This window comes from Typopeltis vanoorti, chromosome 25, assembly GCF_054136105.1.
Source record: "Typopeltis vanoorti isolate ZY-2024b chromosome 25, IOZ_Tvanoo_1.0, whole genome shotgun sequence".
Taxonomy (NCBI): Eukaryota; Metazoa; Arthropoda; class Arachnida; order Uropygi; family Thelyphonidae; genus Typopeltis; species Typopeltis vanoorti.
The window spans coordinates 74,652,274-74,667,972 of NC_143573.1; the positions used below are offsets into that span (position 1 = coordinate 74,652,274).

Consider the following 15,699-nt stretch of genomic DNA (forward strand, 5'->3'; position numbering starts at 1 on the left):
CAATTCTTCAGGACATGACTCACCACTGGCACTCAGCAGGAGCTACCATCAGCTCGAAGTTTAATAGCAGTGCCACTACCATGATTTCTCGCCTCAAGACCGGCCACGCAAGACCAATCAAATTTAGCAATGGCATAAAAGTCTTCCTCACCTGCAAAATCTGTAACATCGAGGAAGCATCACCAATGCATTTGCTAAACTGTATGAATATTTCCAAATGTGAACTCTATAACAACCCAGAAAAGGTGCTGTATAAAATATATGAACTTGACCTCTATGATCTGGTGTAATAATACCATAGGATAATAATAATATTTTTTTTTTTTTTAAATTAAACACAATGATCAGTAATATTAAACATTTAATATGAAGTATTACAGGTAATCAAGAGATCAGCATCTTGTCCACGAAGCTTAACTCTTATGTTAACCTTGGCGCTACATGGAAAAAATTTCAGGAAATCTAAATTCATAAAGAAAAAAAAAAACTTATATCATTTTATGCAATGTGTAATTACAATTTCCCAAACTTTATGAATACCAAAGAAAGTCCAACACTGTGATTACAATTTGGATGATATAACAAGACTCCAAAGTTTTTTTAAAACAAACATTCATATTTTAGGATGCTTCAATGAAGCAATTTAGTATTATCCTAAATGGCTAACATCAACTACCTGCTAGGAAAATCTGACTTATCAGCTGAATGGCTTGCATGGACCAAATTAAGGTTTGTGGATGGGTTCGTATGTGCCAATAAGTCAAACTGCCCTAGAACTCTCATAACACATTCAGAGGTAGCTGACACATACAGAATAAGGATCATGTGGCCTTTATCCTGAGTTGCATATGCAGAGAAAGAGACAAGAATGTCAATTACTTCATACTGTTTGGAAGGATGATAAGCAGAGGACTGATCCACACAAGCTGGAAGAAAAAAAAACTTGCAGCAAACTGATCTAGAATGAGATGAACATCCAGAAAATGTAATACTCTGCATTTCCTTTTTGAAGGTAAATTTAATCCCAGAATGAAGATTATTTTTTGAAAAGAAACTTTGAAATCTTGATTTGTACATTTTCAAAGCGCAAAAATGTCAACATATTAGGATCCATATGGATAGATAGATGAAAATCTCATTCTAAAATATGCCAAGGATTCTAAGGGATGGTAACTGTGTAATATTATTAAGTCCTTGACTCATGATATATACAGTTTCTCTCACTCAAATACCACCCTTGCCTTTTTTTGTGGTAGAACCTGTTATTACAAATGAGGCTCTGGTGACTAGGTATTAGCAGTATAACCAAAACCTCATTCTAAAATATGCCAAGGATTCTAAGGGATGGACTGTGTAATATTATTAAGTCCTTGACTTCATGATCTCAGATGGTATGGTCACTTAAATAGAATGGGAGAGGAAAGATTAGCAAAACAAGTGTTCTCTGCCAGGTTGGCAGGAAAACGACCCAGAGGAAGACCAAGATATAGGTGGATTGATACGGTACAAAGTGCCTTAGACGATAGAAATATAAGATCCGATAATGTTGGAGTCTTGACAAGTAACAGACTGATTTGGAGGAAAATTGTAGATAGGAAGTTAGTGATGATGTAATTTTTTCATGTAGTACTGTCATATCCTGTACACCCCTTGAGGGTACATGGCAGGAATTTGATGATGATGATGATGATGACTTCATGATATATAACATAGTCCTCTCACTGAAATACCACCCTCGCCATTTTTTGTGGTAGAACCTGTTATCACAAACGAGGCTCTGGTGACCAGGTATTAGCAGTATAACCAAAACATCGCACAGGAGTAAATGCTTGCATAAATAACACATCTATATAACACATGGTAAGGGGAGTAGGGCTGAGGGAGTAGTCCTACTACCAGAATAGGAAATCTTGGCTAACATACTGTAAGTCACCAAAAATTTAAATACTGTTTATCAAGTCAGATAAATGCAGAAATTGGATGGACTTCTTGGAATTGACCAAAACTTGAAAAATTAAGACACGAACTGCCAATAAAATGTTAAAACACTATCAAACAAGAAAACTAGCACAATTAAGAAATTATATGGAAAAATATAAAACTGAATTATTGGGGATTAGTGAAGTAAGATGGAATGGTATTGGTAAAATAAATTTTCCCAACGGGAATGTGTTTCTTTATTCAGGGATGACTAGTATACATAATACAACAGAGTTTTATTCTAATGATCAAAAATTTAGTCAAGATGATTGATTTGATGGGAACCAATTTTAGAACAAACAATAGCAGTAAATCTTAAAACTAAATTCAGAAGGCTTAGAGTTGTTCAGTGCTATGCCCCAAATGAAAATATATCTTGAAGAAAACGAAAAGTTTTACAGTCTACTTGATAAGATGATGACACATGGTAAAGAGTGTCTACTTCAATGTTAAAGTTAGCACAAATAATGAGGGGGCTGGAGAATGTAATGGGTAAGCATGGTTTGGGAGAAATGTAAATGGTGAACCGTTTATCGAACTGTGTGGCAAATATAACTTGGTAATAGGTGGCACAATCTTCCAGCATGAGAGAATATATAAAGTAACCTGGGTGTCACCAAATGCAAAACACAGAATCAAATAGATCATATTGTCATCAGCAAAGGGGCAGAAAAATGTTATTAGATGTCTGAAATAAATAAGTGTTGATATTTTCTCAGATCATCACCCAATAATGGGATCTATGCAGTTATATATTCAAGAATTCGGTTACAAAATACAAGGAATGATGATATAGGGAGAAAATACAGTGGAACATGTTTTAGGACATTGGTGGCGAACCTTTTTATGTATACGTGCCAAAAGTTTACAAATCGAGTTGCTGGTGCATGCCAAAAATTTACAAATCAAGTTGTTGACATGCCGGGCAGTTTTTAATAGGGGAAAAATTAATACAAAATTACCGTATATTATCGTGTATAATGCGAAAAATTTATGGTAAAAAATACTACTCAAAGTTAAGGGTTAGCATTATATGCGGATCCTAAAAAATATAACACCTTATTAGACTTGCACACACAATATATACTACCTAATGCCTATGCAACCAAATCTACTTGACCCACTCGCATTCGGCAACTGAGCGCGCATAAAGCTACTTACATTATTGGCTTTATGCGCAGATACGATGCGCGCTTGGCCACCGAATGATAGAGCACAGTTAGGTATATCGGTTTAACCACAGTTCATTTTAAATATTATTCGTTAAACAAACCTAGCTTGAAAATGAGTCAACAGAAATGTAAACGTTCAACTTTTGAAGCAGGATTTAAATTGCGTGTCGTGCAGTTTGCAGAAGAACATAATAACAGTGTTGCTATGAGAGAATTTGGTGTAGCAGAGAGTAATATTAGATTTTGGCGTAAGCAAAAAGACAGTCTTGAAAAAATCCCCAAAACAAAACGTGCCCATCGTGGAGATGTAGCATCCTTTCCAAAACTCGAAGAAGAGCTAAATGAATGGATTTTGACGCAATGACAAGATAGCATTATAGTAACAAGAAATGCAAATCGTTTTCGAGCTCTACAACTCAAGAATGGTGAATTCAAGGACACACCAGGTATTTCATCTTTTCTTGCTTTGCCTGGGTGGTGCAACAGATTTACAGAACGCAAAGCATTAACATTACGACACTGAACAAAAATTGCGCAGAAGTTACCAAAGCAGCTTGAAGAAAAAGTGCAGTCCTTCCATAAATTTATCATAAAATTACGCAAGTGTCATGGATATGAACTTTCCCAAATTGGCAATATGGATGAGACGCACATGTACTTTGATATGCCTGGGAATCGAACAGTAAACTCAGTTGGTGAAAAGGGGTTTTCATAAAAACAATGGGACATGAAAAAATGCATTTTACCATTGTTCTAGCATGCATGGCAGATGGAACCAAATTAAAGCCGACAGTGATATTTAAAAGGAAGAAAATTCCAAAGCATATGAAATTTCCACCAGGTGTAATTGTTCGCTCCAATCAGAAAGGTTGGATGAATGAAGAAGGTGTACAATTGTGGTTGGATCAGGTATGGAACATAAGTTCAGGTAGCTTGTTGTGTCAACAAAGCATACTAGTCTGGGATATGTTCCGGGCGCATTTAACGGAGACAAGCAAAGAGAAAGCACGTGAGCTACGTAGAGACCTAGCAGTCATACCGGGAGGTCTAACTTCCGTTTTGCAGCTGCTTGAATAAGCTGTTTAAAGATCACTTACGTGAAAAATGGATGTCATCTAGTTTGGTGAAGATGACAAAGGGTGGGAATTTTCAGAAGCCTGAGATCACCCTAGTCACCAGCTGGGTTAAAGAAGCATGGGATTCGATACCATCTGAAATGATTCAACGCTCATTTCTGAAATGTGGAATAAATAATTCAATGGATGAATCCGAAGATCACATCATATACGAAAGCGAGGATAACGCACCACAAAATGGAGAGCATAAAGACGATGATGACAAATGCTACACTGATGATGCAAAAGATGAAGAATTTAAAGGATTTTGACATTTTGTTTTAAAATAAATATTTCTTTTGTTAATACGTATTGTATTATTTATAATGTTATGGAACAAGATTGACAGATCGCATTATACCTGGACGTGCATTTTAGGGCTAGTTTTCAAACAAAATTTCTAGTTCGCATTATACACGATAACATACGGTAATTGCAGAATTTTATTGAGACAAGTTTAAAAATTAACATAGAATTTCATAAAAATGAACTCATAATTTGACATGCACATTGTCGTATACATATCAACCTATTTTCAATTTATTTCAGGAATGGCATTCCAAGTTCTCAATATTTCCTCTTCTGCATTCCTTTTAATTGCACCCAATAATCGATCATTTTCCATTATTTCCAAGTCGTTTCTCAAATCGATAAACTTTTGTTTCCATATAGAACTAGATTGAAAATTGATTAATTGCATTTCTATATCTTAAAAATTCAGCCTCTCGAAAGGCTGAATTTTTAAGAAGCTGAATGAAACCCCTTTTGAGAAGCTGAATGAAATTCAGCCTCTCGAAATTTGCAGACATTAAAATAAATTTTGATGCATCTGCAAATTGCTGAACTGTGTAAATCTTGAAGAAAATTCATTGATTATCGATTGAATAACTAGAAAACTCTTTTGTCAATTTAACTCTATCTGTATTTTCATGGGATTCTAGATCTGCAAAGGATTTTTTTGTATTTGGAAAATATCGGAAGGTATTGGAAATAACGTCACGTTAAAAATTGGTAATTTAGCTTCGAATGCTTTGATTCAATCAAACATGACAATAACTGTCTTGTAAAATCTTGTAAACCAGTAAAAAAACATTAATTTCGAAAGCCATTCGACATTCATTAATTGATTATATTTTTCAATGATTTTCTCATTATGTAAAAAAGTCTGATCTCATCTAAACACTCAACAAATCTTTGAAGAACTTTCCCAACTTAACCATCGGACGTTGTTGTACATAAGTAAACCATTGTATGCTGAGTTTACCTCACTTAATAATTTCATAAACTTTCATTTATTTAAAGCACGTGCCGATATAAAATTGACCAGTTTTGTTATAATGCTCATATCTTCCAGTGGCTTGAAACTAGCCTTTGCGCATAAAACCTGATGTATAATGCAATGAAAACCCAGAACTGAATGTCCAATACGTTTGATAAATAAACTGAGAAACCCATTTTCCTCTAAAGTCATACTGTGAGCACCATCAGTAGTTACAGATACAATTTTGGAGAGATCTATATCTCTTTCAGCAAGTGCATTTACAACTGCGTTGCAAATATCTCTTCCTTTTGTTGTTGCTGCTAATGATGTTAAGCTGATCAATTCTTCTTTGATATTATTCCACACATAATAACTAATAAAAATTGCTAAACGAGCTGATGCGGTTATTTCTGTACTCTCATCAAGACAAAGCGAAATTAAACCAGAAGATTTTATATCTATTTTTTGCTGATGAGTTATATTTTTAGCCATTTCCAAGATTCTATCTTTCACCATGTTTCTAGCCAAAGGCATATCTTTTATTCTTTGATTAATTATTTCCTTCTTTTCAAAATCTTCAAAGAAAACTGCTGCGCATTTTAACCATGCGTCTTTTATATATTCCCCATGACGAAAAGGTTTCCTGTGTTTGGCAATTAAATTTGAGGCAAAAAAAAACTAGCAGCAGTTATATTTGAACGACTGCCGATAAATTTCATTAGGGACTGAATATTTCTATTTTTAATTGCCCGAGCAATAAATTCTTTCTGTTTGTCCTTGCTTTTCTCAAGAAGGGATTTATGGTTTGTCTCATAATGTCATTTTACTGATGACGTTCGACACACAACTGTCCAGGAAGATAAAGCACAGATTGCTTTATTGTCTTTGTTAATCATGCAATACTCTTCAGTCCACCAACTTTGGAACTCTGCTGCTTGACTGTGATAATTTTCGTTTTTTATTTTTGCCAGCCATCTTCAGTAGAACTGTAACAAAATAATTCAAAACTTAAATCAAATGCATTTTTTATAGTTTCAAAAAATTCAACATTATATTATATGCCTAAATTAAATTATCTTTATAATTCCCATTTACAGTAGCAAAAACAAAATGCAGTGCACATGCACAACAATAATACACTTGCCGCTGTTTATTTCTGTCTACTGCTGGATGCATGGTGCTAAATGCATAATGAATGCACGTACGATTAGAAAACGAAAGTCAGGGAATACTAAGGATCAGTGGTTCTCAATGCTTTTTCTATAAGACAAGGGCCTGGTCCCAACAAACTTACTCGTAAATACCTTTCTCATTTTTTTAAAGTTCATACATTAAACTAACATTAAGTATTAATATTATACAAATTAAGTGGATATTAAATCCAACATTATTTCAAAGCCGACTATAGTAACAATAGAAGTTTCATGGGAAATTTGACCAGCGAACTTACGGGAATACACTCGCCGCCATACTACGAGTTGCTCTAGCTGCTAGGGCAACTACTAGTATGGCGGCGAGTGTATTCCCATAAGATCTGTCAAATTTTGCACGAAACGTCTATAGTTTCTGTAGTCGGCTTTGAAATAATGTTGGATTTAATTTCCACTTAATTAATATAATTTTGTATCGCCGATGTGAAGCCTTTTCGCTCTTTATTTTAGTAAATAAGTATTAATAATTAATTATGGCATAATCATAAAAAGTATTAGTACACTTATGTATACTGTGTAGCATGTTGACAAATATAAAACTACACATTTAAATTAGTTATCAATCAAAGGCCTAATGCTAAAATATTGTAGTTTTCTGAGGCCAACATCATTAAATTAACTTGTGGTAAGTTTCATTGACATATCCCATTCTGATCACCAAAAATTTATATTATTCAGTGTAAAATTTATTATTGTATTATTAAATTTATTTTTATGATGTTGGTTTAATTAAAAAAAAAAAAAAAACGGTAGTGAGAAAAATATTTATGCATTGTAACTCACTGCTTCGCTGACTTCTATACAGAAATCAGCGGAGCAGGGTGTCAACTTGTCGGCAAAATGCTTACCGTTGAATATAACTTGCCCTCGTGTATAACTCACACCCCTGATTTCACTTTACAAAAAAAGACATTAAAACGTTTTGCATATATACTTCCCACACAAAAAATATTTAAATGTGTTCACGTTGAGGTAATAGTAACTCGCTCCCCGTGGTTAACAAGCCTTCCCAACAGCCATTATATACTGCAGATGCAAGAAAAAAATTTGTTTTATTTTATCCCTGAATAAGATACAGAGGCTTTTGCAGTCTGTGTAATATATTTCTCAACAAATAGTGCAATTAGAGACAGCTGCAATAAAAACGGCACTAACTAATGAATCACATGTCCTCTCTCACAGACACTATGCTGTATAGACTCGAGCAAAACCATTTGTTGCACTGGAAACACAGTATCTAACTAAAAACTATTGTCCAATTATCATTATCATTCGTGACACCTCCAAGGAGTCCGAAGACTCATTGCGGGGAGGACACCCACTAGGACAACTATCCCCATCAACCATCCACAGCAACTAGTATTTTTTGTCTGTAAATTGCGTGTGTTCTGAAGGGCCGATTTGTCTGTATGCAGAATGAAAAACCCCGAGTTTCCAACAGAAAAACCCTGCTACCTCCATATGAGATCGGCTAACTCACCTTCGATTAAAAAAGACCACATAGATTCCTTGGTATCTTTAACGTATTGCCTGTTAGAAAGATTCCTTTTCATCAGTCGCTGTTTGTAATGTTCATCAGATAACGGAATAAGCATAACTGGTATATTGAATAAGAAAGAAATTAGTAAAAACATTCAGATATGGCAACAAATTACATCACAATCTTACTTAGAGTTGTAAGGGGGTGACACTGCATGTGATCTACAAACAGTTTTTTTTCAGTTAGGAAGGAGTGCTGAGAAAATAAAGTAACAAATAAAAATCCAATATGAATTTCTGTAAAGTTATTCACATCTGATCGTATTGGATGTTGTGCGAGCACCCCTGTACCTCACAGGGTTTTGGGAGTGAAGCATTCTGCTAGAAGGGGTAGGGTTGCAAATGCCCTTTCCACACAGAGTTAGTAGGACAATCAAACATCCATGGTGGAGTTTGACTCTGTAGCCTCTTGGATGGAGAGCAGATATGCTAACCTCTCAGCCAACTTTCTGTATTATAGTTATATGAAACTTTATGGAGAAAATTCTCGACTTGGTAATCTCTCACTCTATAGCTATGTGATAAATGACTTTGGTAATGAATACCACACTACAAAGGCCTTTCACACAATAATATAACAGCAGGTTACTACATAAATTATGGTGACTAGATATGGATAACACAATGGGTGCGTGATAGATATCCAAAGTTAGTGTATGAGGAGCATAGTTAAAGAGAATAAAGGTGATTCTACTAGAATGGCGGCAATGTCGCTAAACCATTATTATTTAAATGGAGTTATCTGCTAATGATGTAGTTTGGAAGAGACATCCAACATAAAGAATGACTTGTATAACATTCTTTCAATAGGCAACAGACTAGCATTATGTGCAAAAGGTGAACGTACACTGTCGAGTGAAAGTCTGCACTTGGTACTGAGAAGACCAGGTTGTGATACTGAGAGGATAACATTCCAGACGACCGAGAAGGAAGGGAATTTTGGTGAAACAATGAAGTACTGGGAAAGAAAACAGTACATTATGGGACATTAAAAAAAATTCCCCCCCACACACATTTGACGTCCATAGATGCCATGTGGTTACTCCTGTACCTCACCGGGTTTTGGAGGTGAAGTCTTCTGATAGAAGAAGTGGCAGAGTTGCAGATGCCCTTTCCACACACAGTTAGTAGGACAATCACAAACATCCATGCCCTTGGTGGGATTCAAACCTGCAGCATCTTGGTTGGTTTTGAGAAAATGAGGAAACAGCACCAGGGTTGGGTAACTGCAATGATATTAAGACTATAGAATGTTTACCATGGGTTGCAGAAATCAGTGTATTGTGGAAAGAGGAGATACAGCAAATAAATACATGAAAGAATTTTATATGATGGATGCAATGAACATTTTTTTAATACATGGTAGGAGAAGAAAGAATGAAATTATCTGTGAAAGATGAATAAAGGTGCTGAATAAGGGTCCATATGGCATCTCTTGTACTGCTTTTGCAAGGCAAAAGCAGTACAAGAGATGCCACATAAGTTGGAGGGGGGGGGGGGTTCTCAATGATGGGAAAGGTTCTGGGAATCCATGAAAGTGTCAAAGCAATAATTTTATTAAAGACAATAATTAGATTAAAGATCAGAAAAACTATCAAAGCAAAAAGAAAGCAACATTTTAATACCTCTTTTATGCCATTTAAATGGCAATCCGGCAATGTTTGTTCATCCTGATTTACTTCAGCTTTTTCAACTGGCAAATTCTCCTCTAGTGGGGTGAATTCTTCCTCTGTTTCTGGAGCATCCTCACTAGATATAGCTTCCTCTTCTTCTTCCTGCATTGAATCTCTGCAACTAAAATATCCGCTTGCGTACACTTTTGAAAGCAGATCTTTAATATTTTGATCTACAGTATGCAGTTAAAGAACATTAAATGCTTTGTTTCAGTCATATTATTACTGGTATTTAGACATAATATGACTTGAAAATCAAAATTTTCAAGTAGCAGCTTTCTTCGCATCAACAGATATGTGGAAATAAATATTAAATACCAGAATTATATATAGCAGACCCCTACTTTTATGATGGGCAAAAATTGCATGACTGCATGGAAAGTCAGACCACAGAAGTGAGGTGAAAGGGATGCATATTCTTTTACCAGAAGTTGCTAACTGACAAATCAAAATGAACAACCAAAAATAAAACATTTCAATTAGTATGAATGATTTCTAATAACTCAATCAATGTGGTTATTTTTTATCCAATGACTGAGTTTTAGGTCACAAGATACTGCATAAGTATTTGGGGTGCTTAAGGGTCAAAGCTGTATAACTGAGAGGAGACCTCTACATAGCCTTTAAAGGAATGCAGAGCGCCGACCAGGGCTCTTGACCTAATGTCCAATCTGACCTTCTCGTGGCACACCCTATTAGGTATCTACCTGGATACTGAACGAACAAGGATGAGCAGGCAATTTTGGATTTAGCGAACAAAATTGTATTTTTATTGGCTTAAACCAAAATATAAAATGATGTTACAAAATTTCATGCCAGCCGGGGTGTCGCCCGGTTAAACAAGACCCCGTTGTTTTTGCCAGGGAACCAGGGCAAACATCGAAAAGTCAGTTAATGAAACAAATCTTAAAACAATCACCAGAGTTCAAGATCGGTACTATCAACATAAGAAGACTGAATGGCAAAGAAATGGAGCTGGTTAAGGAATCAGATAAGTACCAGATCGACGTAACAGGGGTGACTTAAACAAAAAAGACAAAAACTGGCGAGATCTTTCTGAGCAATAAATTCAAAATGTTACATTCAGGCAATGACAATCAAGGAAAAGGATTAGACATAGTATTCAACACTAAATATGAAACTTATCTTGAAAGGCAGGCAGTCTCAAGTCGAGTGATGTGGACAAACATCAGAATGGGGAACTAGACAATGAGACTAATTTGTGCCTGTGGTCCCACAGAATGTTCTACTAGTGTTGGAATTTTTTGAAGCTTTAGAGAAAGCAACTGACACAATGAAATAGGAAAAGTTGGTCCTTCTTGGGAATCTAAACAGCAGAGTAGAAAATGATTCTCAGATATAAAATTTTAGGAAAATTTGGAGAAAAGATAATAATGGCAAATACCTGTTGGATTTCTGCTCAGGACATGGACTGGTTATTACTAACACCATGTTCCAACATAAAAATGTGCACAAATTCACATGGAGAGAAGAGGCAACGAATAAGAAAAAGTCTCATCGACTATGTTATGGTTGATAGTAATGTTTTCTCCCTGGTGCAGGACACCAGTGTGTACAGAAGATTTGAAATTGGAAGCGATCACTATTTAGTCTTGAGCAGGATAAAATTGAATTTCATATTGAAAAGAATGACATGTAAGAAAGTTTTGAAGCAAATAAAAGATGAGCAGCTCTCAGATGTGAAAACTGTAGACTAAAATACACAAACATTATTCAAGAAAAAATAAAAGAGTTTGAGAACAGGAACCAAACCTTGGAGATTCAGTGGCAAGCCCTGAAGAAAACCCTGATTGATTCAGCCAGAGAGACATGTGGTGAGGTTGTCTGCAATAATATAAAAATCAGAACTCCATGGTGGACACAGGAAGTTAAAGAGGCAGTGAAGGAAAAGAAGAAAGTACATCAAAAGTTTCTGGAAAATAAATCAGCTTGTGCTCTAATAGAATACAGAGACAAATGTAAGAAAGCTAAACAAAAGTCATGGGAAGACTTTGGTAAGAATATAGAAAATAAATATTAAAAAGGTGGCAAGATTTCTGGAGGTTGTCGAAAAAGCTCAGAAATGGAAGAAAAAGTGCTAAATTAAATATGGAAATACACGACAGAATCAACAAAGCTGGAGGAATGTTGGTAGAAATATGGTAGGAAGTCAAATGAATAAATTTATATGGAATAAGAAAGAAATTAGTCAAAACACTAAATTAGCTGTATATACAAGACAGTGTTCAAACCAATTTTAACTTATGGATCTGAGAGCTCAGTTAGAAACAAAATACTTGACCAAAGACTACAGATATGAGAGTCCTCAGAAAGATTAGTGGCGTGAACAGTTGGCATCAATGGCAATATCATATTAAAAACGAGGATATTAGGAAAGAACTTGACATTGTCATCATCCAAGAATGTGTTAGCAGAGCTAATCTCAGGCGGTATGGTCACTTAAACAGAATGGGCAAGGAATGATTAGCAAAACAAGTGTTCTTCTCTGCCAGATTGGCAGACCCAGAGGAAGACCAAGATATAGGTGGATTGATACGATAAAAAGTGCCTTAGAAGACAGAAATATAAAATCTGATAATGTTGGATTCTTGAGAGGTAACAGATTGATTTGGAGGAAAATTGTAGATAGGAAGTTTGTGATGATGTAAATTTTTCATGTAGTACTATCATATCCTATACACCCCTTGAAGGTACATGGCAGGAATTTGATGATGATGATCATATTTGAGTATTAAAATAACCTATCGTTGTGCACTGTGCCAAGACAACTTTGCACATGCAGGGAGGAAGACTAAGGTTTAAACAAACTGTTGTAATTTTCTGCAACCTTCACCTATTATCATTCATTTTAAAATTATTTACAGTGCAGTACATATTTATGCCCACAAAACTATCTGGAAAGAGGAAAAGTGAATTTGAGATTAGAAAAATCCTTAAAGAAACAATAACATTAAAAGTGAAGCAGAAAATTTTTAGCCGTCAGGAATTGAACTTGCTTCAAGTTTGTTATCCCATTCTACAAAACGTTTGTATTATGCTACATGATATGGTTTGAACTGTATTCCCAGAACATGACTCCAATTCATAATACTGAATCTATGAGAAATCAGATTTGATTTCCAATGCTTTGCTTAATGATTGTTTCCAAAGAACTAATCAGACTGCAAAAGCAAAGGGTCTGTTTTGTGTATGTTTGTTTGTGTGTGCGCGTGCGCGCACACACACACACATTATTAGGATTGACTCGGGATGTATACATTTATAAAATTAATATTTAACTGACTAGAACCCGAGAAAGTATAACACAAAAAATAAAACTTTAATAAATCACGACTAGTTTCATCGGAGTCCCAACTTCTTCAGGTGAGTAAGAAATAACACAAAACTTATAAAACTAACAAGGTAAAAAACATGGACTTTCCAGCTTAATGAAAAGAAGAAGAAGAATAGTAACAGTCATATTTGAATTGGTGACCGTGTGCTATTGTTAGCATGAATTGAATGTGTGACAGCTAATTTTAGAGCACCAATATTGGATTACTGCACTATGGAAATCAGGCAAATTTTAGCTCAGATTGTTGTTCATGTGTGAAGGATCCAGAACTATTCCTTTGGATTCTATAATTCGTCTTTCAAATTCATCCTTGCATATATATATAAATTGGTTGTGCGGTCCCAATCAACTTGGTGTTGGCGTTCTTCGAGGTTAGAGTTGGCAGAGAAAAGAACATGACTGGAAAGGGCGCTCGCTCATGTTCTACTGTAGGAGATGTCACGTCTGCTGACTTATTTGCTAAGAGCTTTTGATATGATTTCTTCTTTTCCAAGACTGTTTCTTTAGCTTCCTGTGTCCACTATGGTGTTCCTATTTTTCTATCCTTGTAGAAAAATAGGAACACCTTAATCTCTTCACTATATACTTCCCTAGCTGAATCAATGTTTTCTTCAGAGTTTGTCACTGAGACTTTAAGATTTGGTTCTTGTTTTCAAACTGCTTCATTTTTACCTGAATAATGATTATGTAGTTGAGTCTCTACAGTTCATGTAAAAGCCAGTCAATTGCTTCTATTTTCACATCCTCTACATGCTCTTGTATTCCAAACCAGCATGTGAGTATTACTTGACAATAACATAGTCAATGAGACTCTTCTTATTTCTTGCATCTTCTCTCCAGGTGAACTTGTGTACATTTTCTTTATACTGGAACACAATGCTAGTAAGTAATGACTAGTCCCTATCCTATGCAGAAATCCAGCAGATACAATTATTAGTCTTGCTCTTTTCTTCCAACTTTTCCAAAACATTTCCATATGCCTGGTGGACTTCGTTTCCTGCTCTGCAATTTGGATACCCAACAACAATCACTTTTTGCATTTTCTTTAGGTTAAAAGATTAAAGATATACTAATTAAATGGGATTTTCATTAAAGAAGGATTACTAATTTGACATATCTGTGTGTATTTCATGAAGGACAAGTTAAAATTCAAATAGAGCTGAGATAGTACCTAATTAGAAGGTGCTGAAGATGAAGAACCAATAACTGAGTGCCAAGATTAATTTCAGAATAAGCATACATGGGTTTTTTTTTTTTTTTTGACCAATAAATTTAATGATAAATTATGTCAAAAAGTTTCACCAACTGGGCTGTTTGGCTTCTTCAGAGCATATAAACAGTAAAGACAACTCAAAGTTGCTAGTACATAGAACAAAATTAAAAAGACACGTAACATCACACACATGGAACGTGTGTTTCATTAGTTATTGTTGTGTGCACGCTCTGTAGTTTGCAGCAAAATTAAATTCTGGCAAGCTTAGCGATCTTATTAGGGTTTTCCATATGTCAGGCAGGATCATTCCTTGATTTCTGTTTAGGATGCTTTCAGAACGGAGAACCACTGTGGCTTCTTTGAAATTGCAACAGCGGAAATTTCTTCTAGATAAGTAAGGCATGGAATGTTTGTCCAATTCAATGGTGTGGCTTGTGTTAAAGAAGTAGAGGGCTAATCCGGAGCTATCTATTCTGTTATTTTTTAACACATTCCTTTTTTCAAGACTTCTTGATGTCTGACCTATGTAGTTTAGACCACAAGAGCAAGGGATGTTGTATACTCTAGCATATTTGAGAAGGCATTGCTGTCTTTTGGTGATGTTAATATGTTTCAGATCGTCTTGATTGGTTTGAAAGTTACTCTTTCAAAAGGTTTGGAAAGTGTTGCAATCTTTTTTTGACACTGTTCCTGCATAAGAGATGTCAATTGAGGTCTCAAATTGAGTCTCAACAATCTGCTGAGACTCAATTTATATCGAGTATCAGCAGATTGTTGTTGTGTGGGGTTGGTATGAAGAATCTTTTTAATTAAATTCCTTGGATAACCGTTGTCTACCAGGCAATGCGATATATGAGTTAATTCGTCCTGGAGGTCTTTTTCTTCTGATATGATGCTGATGGTTCTATTTTTGAGCATGTGTATGATGCTAAGTTTTTGAGAAATGTGGTGAGTAGACGAGAAGTGAAGATAACGTCCAGTATGGGTTAGTTTATGGTAGACTTTAAGGCTGATATGTCCATCTGCTTGTTTTTTTGATTAGGGTATCTAAAAATGGTAGTTGTCTATCCTTCTCAAGTCCCAAGGTGAATTTGATTTTCTGATAGAAGGAATTTATCTTTGTTAGAAAGTCAAAAAGCGCTGTTTTAGTGTTTCTCCAAATCATAAAAACGTCATCAAC

The 15,699-nt window shown here is 35.3% G+C and overlaps 1 protein-coding gene across 1 annotated transcript in view; it reads right to left on the reverse strand.

Moving 5' to 3' along the window:
• LOC150092854 (caprin-1-like) overlaps positions 1–15,699 on the reverse strand; it is a 156,075-nt gene that overhangs the window by 82,636 nt on the left and 57,740 nt on the right. Inside the window, exon 6 of the mRNA XM_090414723.1 lies at positions 9,904–10,124. Coding sequence (XP_090270849.1) covers positions 9,904–10,124 — 221 coding nt within the window. The remainder of the gene's footprint in view (positions 1–9,903; positions 10,125–15,699) is intronic.